Source organism: Dermacentor silvarum, chromosome 10 (assembly GCF_013339745.2).
Source record: "Dermacentor silvarum isolate Dsil-2018 chromosome 10, BIME_Dsil_1.4, whole genome shotgun sequence".
Classification (NCBI taxonomy): Eukaryota; Metazoa; Arthropoda; class Arachnida; order Ixodida; family Ixodidae; genus Dermacentor; species Dermacentor silvarum.
Window position 1 is genome coordinate 32,626,827 of NC_051163.1, and position 14,689 is coordinate 32,641,515.

Consider the following 14,689-nt stretch of genomic DNA (forward strand, 5'->3'; position numbering starts at 1 on the left):
TAAGGGTCAGCGTTTAGAGTGTTCATGATTGCACAAAGTTAATTTTTTTTCTATGCAGAACAAAGTGAAGCAAGTTCTTAATCTACAAGTCTTGATAGAACAAAGTGCAGACGTTTTCAAAACGAAGTACAATATCATTCTGCACAATTAAAAAAAAGATTAAACACAATAGACACGGAGCAGCCATATACCTTAAACAACCCAATTAAAATATAACACGGTACCAGTTCCTACCGGAAGAAGCAGTATCTTCATTGCAGCTGCTGACAAAGCCGGGAGCATTGTTTTTCGCTCAATCTCTCGCGCAAGCTTTAGCAGCGCTTGCTGAGAAGCCAGCTCTCCAGAATACCGTCTGTAAATTAAATACTCGGTCACCATGTTGTCCTCTGGCTGATGTCCCAAACAATTGAGATACCTTTAAAATCAGGATTCTCCTTCTTTGGATGAAAGATGATGTGGAATAATTACAGCTCTTAAATGCCAGTTTTCTTAAAGCGATTACCGCAGTGCATGGGGTCAAAGTAACTTTTTTTTCCAGGATGAGTGCATGTCTGTAAAGAGGGGAGGGTGTTTGAAGGGTTTGTATAAATCCCTGTTCGACACATCCCTAGGGTATCCATGTCCTGACAGTGGATGTCCATATGTTAGCCATAGGACGTCATTGTTTTCACTGGGAACTGCCGCTTCGCTATTACGGATTCTGTATCGGTCGTTATATATGTGATCCAGTTTGGACAGAAGTCCGAGTCGCTCTTACAAAGGTGCAAAACGTGCTGCACGTCCTCCGTAGTACCTAGGCAACGCATATTCATAGAGTTAGTATAGACGAAAAGCTGGGCGAAAAAGTGGGAACCCCATAGGCGCCGTCATGTTGCTACGACTCATTTTAATAGCACTAAAAATATTCAAAATATTATGCAAATCAAGCACTTATACGTAGCACGTAGGCACGAACAACGTTTAAAGTTCATTCCGTATATTTTTCAGAAAAATCGGAAGGCTATTTAGAAAATTTTTATGTGAAATTTACGGTGTCTAAAAGGCTGCGTTTGTAGGCGCCTTAACTAGATGGCGCTACCATACTGACGGAGGCTCAGGATCGCATTGATTGCGCGCCTCCTCTGAATCGCATCTCATCGTCTGCGCATGCGTGCCTGCATAGGGTAGCAACATGGCGGCGCCCTTGCGGTTGCCGATTTCAATGCATGGGCGCTATAGGGTGTTTTTCCCTCTAGAGTTGATTATATTAACTCTATGCGCACATTAGAGGCAAAAGTTCCCTGCAGAAAGTCCGCAAATCTCGCAAGTCTCAACAAGTCCCCAAATGGCTCTCTCGAGCACGACGCTTGGGCAGATACGAAAAATTGTGGCAGAACCTACTCGCGATGGCTGTCGATGTTAATGCGTTTAGCATTGAATCCATATATAGTGACACAACGTACTGCCACCGATGAAACGATCGAGTTACGTGTGAGGTGTGTACTGCAGCGGGATTCCTCTTTCACGCTTGCCTTAGGACACTCGGCGCCATCTAGTGCGAAACCTGCGAGTGACTTCAGAAATGCATGGCGCGCCACTGCCTGCGTACGCTGAGAAACGTGTCACGTGGCAACTGTGCTCCTCGCTCGCGCTTTTTTCTGGACAAGCTGCATCATCTAGTGGCACGGCCGAAAAGTCCACGCGCGGCCTCCGAGACGAGAAGCGTGGCGCGCCGGTGCCTACGAACGCCGAGATTTGTTGCCTCGCTTGCCGCACACTCAGCGGCACGTAATTAGTGATCCAAGTTGGCGAGAGGAGGTGTACTGAAGAGAGGCACATACCCCGTGCATTCATGGCGCAGCCTGCTAATGCTGCAGGCTGCGCATTAGCAGCCTGCAGCTAATGCCCAGGCTGCTAATCTCGCGCTCATCACACATCAACCCCAGGTCTCAAGCATTCCTCAAGGACATGCTGTCCTTGAGGAATGCTTGAGACCTGGGGTTGATTCCACTCAGCGTCGCAGAAACTTGAAAACTCTTTTTCGTCATTGTAGAGCGGCACATACCCAGTACCAGAAGTCGGCGTCAAGGAATTTCTTCGAACTGCAGTACCCACCCAGTCCCGCATCTACTGTGACCCATGTCGGCGAACAGGAGGTTCGTTAACGAGCAGTACTTATGTGCACCTTGCCACATACTGAGTGACCCAAATGGGTCCGATGGTTGGTGTCGAACCCTGTTACCTCAGCACAGCAGCCCGACTTGCTAGCTATCTGACCACCCCCTACCCAGTGACCCAGGCAGGTGGCAAAATGGTTAGATACAAACATATATAGATACATAGCCCCCGGAAAGAGTGTGAAGCATCCTAAGAATGCTAATGCATTAAAAAGCCCTAGTGCCATCGTGGCACACACAGCTGCGCACGTTTACATCTTCGGTAACACGGCCTTCTGCAAATGGCATTGCGTTCATTGCACAATCTAAAACTCCGTATCACAGTTTACGGAATAGTGGAGACATTGACAGCAGCTGTGCTGGAGGTGCCATCTTGTGGAACTGACGTCAACTAGAGTGCACAGACCATGACCAGAGGTTTATGCACACATGCTTAATTGTAATGAGCAAGATCTACCCATCTGCTGACGCAAAGGTATTCACAGCACCAACTGTGAACAGTGAAGCACCACAACGGTACTTCCAAAGCATTGTAGCTCAAGACCACGTCACAAGATGGTGCCATCATCGCTGCTGCAGCCGTCATCTATCCTGTAAAATGTAATACAGCTGGACCTCGCTATAGCAAAGTCGCATTTAACACAGCAATACCTTCATTATACCTGATATAGTTAGAAGTATACACAATGATCCCAGTGGCAAAATGTCTGTAGGACACTCGAATCATGTCTCAATGTCTGTGCACCATTTCAGAAACAAGTACGACATCCGCCGAACGTCCAGTTTCAGATATACTACCACGGACATTCCAAGGATGTCCCAGATGGGTCTGTTTCAGATAGTCTACTATGGACATCCCAAGGATATCACACATGAACCTTTTTCAGCATGCATGTGAATATTTTATCCTCCAAGGGGCTTTGTCATCGAGTTTCCTTGTAACAGAATTATGTTTTCTTGTATGTTTCAATTACAATCCGAAGCTATCATGTCTGTGGCATCTGCGTACATGGTACTTTGTGAGTTTTCTGATGCAATTTGCTTTGAAAACTTGGAGTTAGTTTCTGTCAAGTGCAAGTAAGCCACTTGCGCTTGACCGAAGGCCGAGAAAAATGAGTATACTGTACTTCCGCACACATAACGTGTGCATCTGTTCTTGATGCATGGGCGCTAGGCCAGCTGCATTGTGTCACACAGCGTGTGCTATGAATGGAATACACATTACAACAAACACTGCAAAAGGCCCTGGCATATGTCTGTAAAATGTATGCAGCATGTCCCTCGCTGACATGCAAGGAATGTCCGCAAGACATGAAATGTGTGGCCAAACGATCGTATGAGGGATGTCTGTAGGACGTGTTCGACACATCGCTAGGATACCCATGTGCTGACAGTGGTTGTCCATAAGATATCCAATGGAGGTCAATGTTGTCATTGGGATATTGACAAGAAATGTGCAAATTTTATATTTGCTTTGTTATTTACGCATTTTGATTTCAAAGCTTGATTAAAGGTTTATGGACAGGCTAAGCCTGCCTATACAGTTTCGGACATAGCTCGTGTGGTGGAGCAGTCCAGCTCCAAGGTGTATAGGGAAACTAGGAAAGGCCGGATGTTTGTACGGGTTGGAGAGTGTGAAGAAGAGAGAGCTGCTCAAGGCTATTCCGAATAAGCATGCCAAGGTACCCAATGAAGTACGAGACATCGGTTTGCACCATTTTTTATTATGCACTACAAACAACACAATATAAATAAGACGAGAAAGTGGCGCTACAAGGCAGTGCAGTAACTTGGATCTCGATAAACGTAATACCAAGGCTGAACTGAGCTACTTTGGGCAAAACTAAATAAAGTAGACATGCAAAAGTCCTGAATAAAGATGACGACATTTGCGCTCCCAGTAAACAGGAGAAGCAAAATGCGAAAGCACAGGATGAAGGGCATTATCAAAACGTTGGCATTTACTTCTTGCAAACTTTCCGGTGATAAACACACGATGTCGCACTTGAATCAGCCATGGCAGCCAGACGTGAAGAGTGCAGCCATAGAAGCCCCAAACTACTGTTAGTTGATCAAGCCTTCATTCATGTTACCAAGCACACTTTGTCAACCAGTTCTTCCCACACGCTAGAAAGCACATCGTTGCTCTTCCACTCAACAGACTTAAGGCACAAAACAATGGTGGTATATACGGTACACTCAACGGTCCACTGATGGTACGGTTAGTGCAAACATAATGAGCGAAGGAGCACTTTGCTTTTTCTTTGAAGTTAATTCACAAATGTTTAGTGCCCCAGATATGTTCATCTTCATCAATTAGTTCCGAATAACTCTAAAGCCCTCACCATCAAGAGTGCACCCCTTCACTGCTTCAAAATACTTCAAATGCACTTATGGCGTCTGTTTTATGCTCAAAGGCGGGATTGCAAGATTGATGGCAGCAAGACAGCTAAATAAGTTACAATCACAAAGTGGCCATGTGGCTAGTACTCCAGCTGGGCTAGACTGTGTAAGCGGCTAGAAGCTGAGCTGCTTGATTAGCGAATAACCAGAGTTTCACACAAACACCACCTGAGTGCACCACTGCTCCTGTAATCTTTCACTGTGCTGAATTACATAACAAAATCAACTGTATAATAGCAAGACTGACTATATACTGGTTGCAGACAACTAGAAAAAAAAAAGGAGAAAAACTTATTTTTGGCCGAAAACTGTCTCTGCAGAGGTTACAGTGGGAGCAGACTAAGGAATAACTTTCTATCTTAAGCACAAATTTGACCCTGCAGACCGTCACTAGGTGCAGATTATAGTCGGGAAAATTAGGTAGATATCTGCTTGTAAGTCCATCTGCTAGTGAATTGATCAGCACTGAGTAAGTGATGCCTCAGCCTCTTTTGTTCACTGTTCATCAATTCCAGTCTGTCATCCATCACCCCCTTTCTCTCGGTTGGATCATTTGTCTGCCTTCTAGATAAAAATTCCAAACACCCAGTGGTACTCTTAATCATGGCAATGATGAATTCAGGGCTGACAAATGTCCTGCATAGACGGGCTTGGCTTAGCTTAGCCGTTCACTGAAACAAGACTGCAAAGAGCACCAGCCGTCAACAGCTTTCGTGCCGATGCAACGGCGCACAATATTTCATCCCATTTAGCCCAGCGTCGAGTTAACATGCAATAAAAGGCTAAGCCCTATGTAAGGACAGCAGCTGTTGACAGAACTAAATGCGCACACAATACAAATGCTAAGCCAACAAGTCACACAACAGCCTGCGTCGCACCCACCACGTTTCTGCCTGGTGACAACGGTATACGTGTCAATCCAGCAAAATATTAACAGTGCAGTCATTCAGATTTCATGTCACAGCACACGCAACCAACAAACAATCAGTCGTAAGATCAAGGAATATTTTTCAAGAGCTACAGCGCCTTAAAGGATCAGTTATCACAACAGTATACAGTACTACATGTAGCCTATGGTAGAACATTGTGACTTGACTGAAATAATGCCACGCAGCTTCTCGTTACATGGACATTCAATGACACTATCACACTGGAGCAGTGATTACAATATGTTTCAAATGTTCTCAAGCAAAAGTTATTGTAATGTGAACTGGCTCAAGATCTTGCCGCGATGTGTAGTAGTTTAGTGGCAGTTATTGGCAGCCAATCCTCAAGGCCAGATGGTACATGCTCTTTGTCTGTGAGCCGGACCTGCTAGTAAAAACTATCATCAATAATTTACAAAGCACACAAGCAGTAAGGGTACCAGCATGCAAGTTTTCAATCTGACAAGCAATAAACCGTTCTGGATGTACAGTTGCTTGTAACACAATTAGGAGGACCTAGCACCACAGTCTACTAATTCCCATGGTCTCTTACAATAGTTACTGTTAGCTAGAAGGAAAGGACTTTCACAGAGCAGATGAACATTAAATGCAGGTGTGCACATTGGTATTCATCGTAAACTGCTTTGCAGGGGGTATAACAAGTTCAATGCACCTTCAAACAAAACTACTACCTGGACAATGACGAGGGACAATGGCATTACACTGACAGCAACAGAGTCACAGGAATCCTTAGCACAGTCAGTCTGCCTTTGTTCTAACAAAGTTTCTAGCCACTCAATGAGCGCAGTATGTGAGTGAGCTATGCGGGAAGCAATAATTATGACAATCTAGTTAACAAGTGCTGGAGCAAGGGTGAGGGGCAATTCGGAAAACCATTCGTGGAGCCTGCACACGCTCTCGACTTGCCTGGCGTTTTGCTCGAAGAATCAATCTGTGTGGCGGCCTAAGTTATATGGTGGACTAGCCTTTACGTGGCTTTCGAAAGTGCGTGAGTAACGTTTTAAGAAATCTTGCAAAAAAACAAAAAAAAATCAAGAACATAAACACAACATGACGAGAAAGAAAAAAAGAAGCCAGAAAACAAACACTCTCGTGAGCATTTTCCTTTAGTGCTATATAGTACCCAGTAAAGAAGTTGCACAGAAGGTCTCGAAAAGAAAATCTTTGCGAGTACACATAATTGGCTATGTCATTGAACAGCAAGTAGTAGGAAAATTTTGACAGCAACTAAAAAAAGCAATAGAGCTTGATGAGCCCACCAACTGCGGGAGCAATGTGCGTAACTGCTACAAGCAAGTCATTTTGCCCATCTGGCCCTTGTTTCTCGTCTGATTATTTTGATAGCAAAGATGATTTCTTATTTTCAAATGAAGTTTTACGTAAATTTCGGAGATGACATTATAGTTTTTCAGAGACAACACCTTCTGTGGAATTTAATCAATGACGTTTGGCAACAAACTGGCCTTGACAAATAACTGAAAACTGATAATTCAATCAAACGCAATAGGGTGGCTGGCATAATTGAAGACTAAATGCAACAAAAAGAGACACAGCTGACTATAACGAAAGTGATACGCTTAAGCAAAATAGCGTCCCAAAAGGTAAAAGGAATGAAAATTACGGAAATACGGGCATGCATATATGTTAGTATATAAAAAAAAAGGACAAACAGGGAAAAAAGAAGCCACGGCATCAATACAAGCGCTAAGTCTCGATGATGCCAAAGTGTTGTCTCCACCCAAAAAAAAAGGGTGCAACTAGCTACACGGTTGTGACTAAGATGACGCAGATCGTACCAGCAACTCTGAGACGCGTGTTCTACTGTGCCTGGGAAATGTCAATAGAGCAGGATGCGCTTCTCAACTGCCTTGCGGCAGATGGGGCACTCGGACATCCGGTCACCGCACATCTGGCAAGTCCCGTGACCGCACAGGAAGATCATGTTTTTGAGTCGATCCAGGCAGACTGGGCACATGGTCTGAAAGGGGGGAGAAAGGGCAATTTGGGGGTCGTTATCACAGGTCGGAACTGACCTTGCTCAAAAGAAAACCTCCCACTAAGTCAAATTAAATTATGGGATATAAAGGGACACCAAAGAGAAACTAAATCTGCCTAGAATGATAATGTACTCCTTCGTCACTCTCATTTTCGTGAATTCCACTGTAATAGGTTGGCTACTAGAAGAGAAAATGAACATCAGAGTTAAATTTTTCTAATTTTGTGCCGAAACTCCAGCACTCTACAGTGCGGTCCACTGTTAAAGGGAGTACTCCAACGTGCGGCGCTGACTTTGCTGGCGCCCTAGCTACAAGTGTTCGTGGAAGCAATGCCAGTCCACTGCACAGGTATGCCGAAAGGAGTTGGAGCTGCCTAACCACAAGTTATCTGCAAATCTAGGCTATTTTACTCTGGTGAGCGAGGGGAAAATGTGGCTACATTCGGCAATTAGCGTAATAATATTAATTACTCAATTAAGCGGTTTTATTTCTCGTGGAAGTAATAGCCGCCTCATCGAGTAGTTTAGCTCAAGGATTATAATTATGCTATCTGCCACAGGCAATTTTTAAAAATTTGGTGCAGCTAAAATGAAACACCCTGTATACAAGGTTAATACATTTCAATTTGTGTCATCAACGTAATGGTAATGTCGATTACCAGGTCCATTTACTTGAAGTCAACTTTAGCGTCACATTAAAATATATTATAAGTATTTCCGAACCTTCACACTTTCCAAGTGCGACACTTTTTAGAGACACACATGGAAGACTTCTTATAAACTTGAAAATATGCGACAGAACTCCTGTAAAGGGACAATAAAGAGACAAATTATTTGAGCTGTATTAGTAAATTGCCCTTCCACAGTACTAAAAAAAAAAATTCTTGCACTGAGAAGAAGCTCGGCAAGCCAGAAAGTGGTAAAAACAAAAGGTGGGTGGCAACGCCACCTTGAAGTTCCCGCACCAGTTCGCTGTGACATCAGGGATTTTGACGACGTCTGCTAGAGCATAGTTAACATTTTGCCAGTAAAGACAGATTACGCTGTGTTCTTGAAAGAGTCAAGAACTGAACTTAGCAAGTGTCGAGAACTAGTACCGGGCCGCAACAGCTCAAATACAAGAAAATACTTCGAAACTTGTGATGTCACCCTGACATGTTGGTGCTAGGGTTTTTGGCATGGAATCATGAAAACGAAACTTTGACCTTCATTTTCCCTTTTAATAATCAACCTATTACTTCGAAATTAACAACAATGGAGCTTTCAAAGAATACTTTATCAGTCTAAACTGATTTAGTGATTTAGCACGAGCTGTACTCGTCCAGCCCACAGCTTCTGCTTTATTTGCCAGAGACAAGCCGTACTCGTTCACTCAGTTCGCGTCGTGTATTTCAGGTTTTGGCACTTAAATGCAGTCTTCGGTGGTTTTGATTCTTTTCATTATCCTCTGTTCAGACAATTACGTTTGAACCTTACACGTGTAATGAGGGAAACTCTTTGCTTCAGGTCAGATGTCTTTCAATGATATTGACAAATCACAGGCGATTATGCTGGAATGTACGATGAGTCATGCATAAATTGCCGATGCACTCGACCTGTAGACCAGATTTTGACAACTGATGAGTGGGCTGGCCACTTCCTGGGCAAAAGCTCACACAATAAAGAGTTAAACTGTGACTCACAGTGCTGGGTATTCTGTGGTTCTTCACCATCGCTACAATATGACAATATTTTGGGTAATTATCAGAGACAAAACTTAAATTTACAGTCAAACAGAGTACCAAATTTAGCTATACGTTCTATTACGGCAAATTGTAGTGCATTACATCTGTATTTGAAAACTACATTACAGTCAAACCTTGATATAACGAACTATATTTATTTCCCCATCTCAGTTCTATTGAATTAATGAAACCTCAATATAACGAAGTTGTACTTTCAGCGAAAAACTTTGTTACATCAAGAATTTTGTTATATCGAGGTTTCATTAACTCAGTAGAACTGAGATGGGGAAATAAAAATAGTTCGTTATATCAAGGTTTGACTGTAATGTAGTTTTCAAATACAGATGTAATGCACTACAATTTGCCGTAATAGAACGTACAGGTAAATTTTGTACTCTTTTTTTATAAAGGAACTTGGGAGCTAACGGAATAACACGGGAGTGCATTGGCCCACAGGTACGCTAGGCAGCTTTTCTTTTAAAAAATAAAAAGAAAAAAAGAAAACGACGTTCGGCACTGCACCTGTTCTTTAATGTCCTGCAGCTGCTGCTGCAACTTCTGATAGTCATGGACCGTGTTGTCGTGTGCGCCGTTGTTCATCAGCGGCCCAGGCCCACCAGGACGAATAGAAGCAGAGTGCGCTGTGTAGAAAAGCAGTTCGTTAACAGCAGCCTAACGAAACAAATTTAAAAAGACACACAAAGCAGAGGCCAGGTTTATGGAAGGTGTTACATTTCTGTAACAATACAGTACATTACAGTAGAGTCTCTTGACACGGAACCTCGAGAGACTGGAGAAATATGTTCCATTGAACAGGAGCTTTGCCTACTGAGAAAGAAGTATAGAGTTGCAGTACTGTATGATGCATTAACACTGTTTTCGGAAATGTTAAGCATTAGAAAAGTGAATGCAGCAGCATTTTCTTTTTACAAGAAGACAGAAAATGACGAGGTACTTTGGCATAGCATTCACAGAATTTATTTTAGCACCACTATCTGTTATGCATTAAAAACATATTGACTAATGCTTGCTCCAGTCCTTGCCACTGCTTTTTATTTTTTTTAGGATGGCATTCTACATGAGAGGCAGGTCTTGCACAAAGAAATTTTAGATTTCGGTCAGAAATCCCTTAGTGCTTCCACTTCCAGTTTCGCTGGTTAATGTGTTCCGGCATCTTCTGTGGCTCAGTTTATGCAGTGATGTGAAAATTTTGTTTCTGGTTAATTACAGTTGTTTTTTTTTTCATTGCCCAGATGCAAAACTAAACAGTCCAGAAGCAGCTGCTTGGTTTAAGAGGAAATTCTGTTCAAGCAATTTTCATTTACCACAATTTTGCTGCAGTCTCTCATTTTTCATAATGTTATACCCGTGCTTCAACTTGTCGATTATTTCCCCTGTGCAAACTGCTTCTTGGTTAGCTCTGTTGGTGAAGTGAGTGACATTAAAGGCAGAGGAACTAGACTGGATCCCTGAATCAGGATGCATTATCTACTGGCTTCATCCAATTAGTGACATTACTCTGCAAATCTGTCACTGATGACAGTCTGTAATAAAGAAACCCTCGCATCATTTGGGACCAGCCCAATGCAACTTGAGAAGCCTTGAGAGATGAAGAGCATTCAAAGATGAAAAAAAAAAAAAAAAGAACTGCTTTTCGTTGCCACAGTGAACTATTGTCCGTAATGCCATTAAGCCTTAAATTAATCATGCTTGTCAACCTGTGAACTTTAAAATGAGTAAAAATACTAACAGACACAACAAAGGGTGAGGGGAAGGAAACAGCACACATTTTTTTTATGTTTGCCCCTGACCAATCACCTTTTCTGCAATACGTACACTGTTTATATATGATTATTTACGTTTAGGTGCATTTCACATGAGGCAGCAAGCTATGCACAGCAGAGACTTAGAAGCAATACAGTTGTTTTTAGATCACAGTGACTCTTTCAGCGATTTTGCTTCTGACAATTTAGCCTGCTTCAGGAGGCTGTCTGAAAAAACTTGCTCGTAGAAAGTAGTATTCTGTTTAGTGTCTCGCAGTGCCACAAAAGGGTGGTGCAGGTACCATTGCAATTTCTTTCTTCTATGCATATTTTTTCATCAACCTTGTTCACTCCAAGCATTAACAGATTGAAAAAATTTTTTGCAAACAGCATCTAGTTTTCATGAAACCTGACACAACATTCAGAAAATCGTAGAACGAGCCAGAATTTGTAAACTTTACGACAAATTCAGGAGAGTTGGCAGGTATGAATAATGGAAATATTGGTTACATGCTATGCACACATTTATTCAAGATACAGCACCACTCATCAAGTTCCGATTCATTTGTCAACACTCCCGCACGGAATGTGGCTCTTATCGTCACCAAAGCTTACTACCTCATCAGTAGACTCCCAAAAACCGTCGTCGTGCAAATGCATGCATTATGGCAGGTCACTTGAGGTAAACATTTTTTTTTTCATTTTTTTTTTACCTTGAAAGCAGAGGGTGTGGGTCCTACACAAGTAAATACGGTACACACTCTCCTGTAGTGCTGTAGTGTAGTGGAAAAGATTTAATGAATTCTTACAGTTGTCATTCTTGTCAACGGGAAACTTCGAGATGTTGAGTGGGATGTCAGACTTGGTCATGGGGCCACGCAGGTTCACCACTTTCTTCTTTGTCTCGGTGTCCTCAGCACCAACTGGACACCAACGAGAACACATTTTATTTTACTCACACATCATCTTTCACTTACATTTTGCCTCGCACTAATTATCACTGCAGGTACAGTACGGCCAACTGTTCAGGAAAACACCAAATTAGTATTTCGGGACTAACTACAGCCCAGTTTTGACACAAAGACCTTAGACACACTTTTTCCTCAATGAAGTTCATGGTATGTCCGAATGACATTGAGTTGAATAGTCTAAATTAAATGTTGCCTTTAAAGAGTGGATCATATTACACAGATGCTATGTCGCAGAGACAAAATGTTGCTGAGAAGTGTTCAAAATGGAATAAACTTGAGAAAAAGGAAAAATACCTCGGTAATTACTTTATCATGTCAGGGAAGTGGTTGCTCTAGATTTCTCTGCACGTCCCTTGATGGGGCAAGATTGTTAAATTTGTACAAAAGGCAGAAAAAAACTCTAGTATTACACTGTGTGGCAGCCACAACTGCGCTCAGAGGCATTGAGAGCAGCTTCTCATAATGTAGTTAAAGGGACACATGGTAACAATATTCAACTATTAAGTTAGTCTGCATTAGTAACATGCACCACTGAAATAGCGAAACAGCCATTCTAGTCGTGAGCAGGTGCTTGGCAAGTCATAAAAGATGCAAGTACTACTCAAGGCAGCTGGCGATGCCTGTCTAAAATTAGCACACCGGCTTGCTATGACATCACAAATTTTGACACAGTCTACTCGAGTCTGGTTAACTGTTTATCGCCAAATATGGATCCCGCTGCATTCTAAAGGAACAAACAACTCAACTTGGCAAAATTTGAGAACCATTACTGTGTCAAGACGACCAAATTTGAGAACATTGTTTGAAATCAGTGACACTACTCTCACATACCAGCGCTGATACTTTGGCCAAAAATTCTAACAAGGAAAGTCTGACCTTCATATGGCTTTGAATGAATGATTATTAGCCAGCCTAAACTGTTCAAGTGATGCTCTTTGATGCTCCTCTAAAACAACTATGCAGCCAGAAAAGAAGCATTATAGCTAGTGGCAACAGGCAATGTGTTATGATAATTATGAATTATCAATAAATTAAAATAAATTATGAATGTTCTCGCGTTGTATGACTTGCCTTTGCAGAAAGGAAAGCATGAAATGATCACTTTATGAAGAGAGAGACAGAAGAAAGGCACGGAGATTAACCAGAGGCAGAGCCCTAAACCACCTCTGACAACTCAAAAAGAAATGTCACGGCCTCCTCAATGAGCTTTTCCGGTCCCTTATTCACACGCGGTGACACCAACAGGGTCATGCTGACAATGTGGCATCACCATGGTAAAAAGCTGTCGATTGGTCCATCTACGAGGGATATTAGTTCTGATCCGTCTGCTAGCACGCTTTTCCCATGCAAGTGACATGCCCACCCTAACTCGTTGGGTCGCTTGCCTGTCTTGTGCACCGATTTCCCCTTATGTAGCTTCTTTTGCCGTGCGCATGTGGCAACTACAGAATATAGCTGAAAAGGGCAGAGTCCTGATAAGCAGAAGTTGATGTTGTTGTTTGGTAATGAAGCAATGTCCCTATTTCTCCTAAAGAAGTACGTGCTGAGGAGGGGAGAGCCCATGTCGGGAGGGTAGCGAAGGTGAGAGAGAAAAAAATTGCTTGCCTTTGAGCTCAGAGTGGTTTAGGAACTCTTTAAGCCTCTATACCCCCGAAGTTGAGCACAGATGCTCATGGCAATAACAACAGTGCCGCACATTTTGTTTAAAGGAGTACTTGCACGACATTTCCGACTTGTCATTTTTTTGCGTTGAGTGAAAGCCCCAAGCCTCTAAATGCCAAAATAAATATTGGCAAGCATCAGAGAGCACTAAATAGTTCCCTGTTACTAGTTTCTGTGAATTAGTTGCAGTTTTGGTACCGAGGGGACGGCTGTGTCGTGACACACATACTCACTTGGTTCCTGCCAATTTTAATGACAGCCACATGCGAGCACACATCGCACTCTTGTTAATTTTTATGAGCAACATCATTGTACATAGCCTCGTGCAACATGATGTCACCAAATTCTCCTGTGTCATGAGGTCACGACAATGCAGATGCCGGCAGGTCCGGATTCGGGACAAACTTAACTTTAGTGTAAAATTGAAATACCTTAAGTGATTCCCAACGTTCATGCTTACTAAGCATCATCTCTTAACGATGCAAGAAGCTTTTCTGGTAGAGTTTCTAGAAATTCGAAAGTATGTGTCAGTACTCCTTCAAATACAGAGTCACAGATGCAGGTGCCAATGCTGCAACCGCCCGGGCTCACATCACGACCAGCTCACGTCACGACCAGGGTGATGAGAGTCGTGGTTGTTTCAGGGCATGAACCAGGAGTACATTTGCAGTTGTAACAAGCGCTCATGCTTTCCACGTGCTTCGTGACACAACTATATTGACAGCTCTGAAAGCAGTTAACCCTCTAACTACCAAGCCTGAGCTGCACTCGTCCAAGCTGTTTGAACCAATATCGCCAAAGGTGAGCCGTACTCATCCGGGTCACAGCTTTTCCTGCTTTGCTTGCTGGAGATGAGCCGGGCTCATCAACTCAATTCATGTCATAAATTTGAGTTTAGGCACGTTGGTGCTTTCAATTCCTTTAATTGGCATCTGTTCTGACAATTACGTTGGAACCTTACATGTGTGCTAAGGGAAAGTATAATTTTCAGCCCAGATGTGCTTAATTGACATTTTGGATCATTGTAAGGGATAAACCTCACATATATTTTTTAAAACATAGATGTA

At 42.7% G+C, this 14,689-nt stretch overlaps 1 protein-coding gene across 2 annotated transcripts in view; it reads right to left on the reverse strand.

Annotated features, from left to right (window-relative positions):
- Positions 1–3,860: 3,860 nt before the first annotated feature.
- LOC119430983 (E3 ubiquitin-protein ligase MIB1-like) overlaps positions 3,861–14,689 on the reverse strand; it is a 33,139-nt gene continuing 22,310 nt past the window's right edge. For both annotated transcript variants that reach the window (XM_037698451.2, XM_037698450.2), the window contains 3 exons: positions 11,799–11,912; positions 9,749–9,867; positions 3,861–7,484 (listed from right to left, as the gene is read on the reverse strand). In XM_037698451.2, the coding sequence (XP_037554379.1) occupies positions 7,344–7,484; positions 9,749–9,867; positions 11,799–11,912 (374 nt within the window). In that variant the 3' untranslated portion in view covers positions 3,861–7,343. The remainder of the gene's footprint in view (positions 7,485–9,748; positions 9,868–11,798; positions 11,913–14,689) is intronic.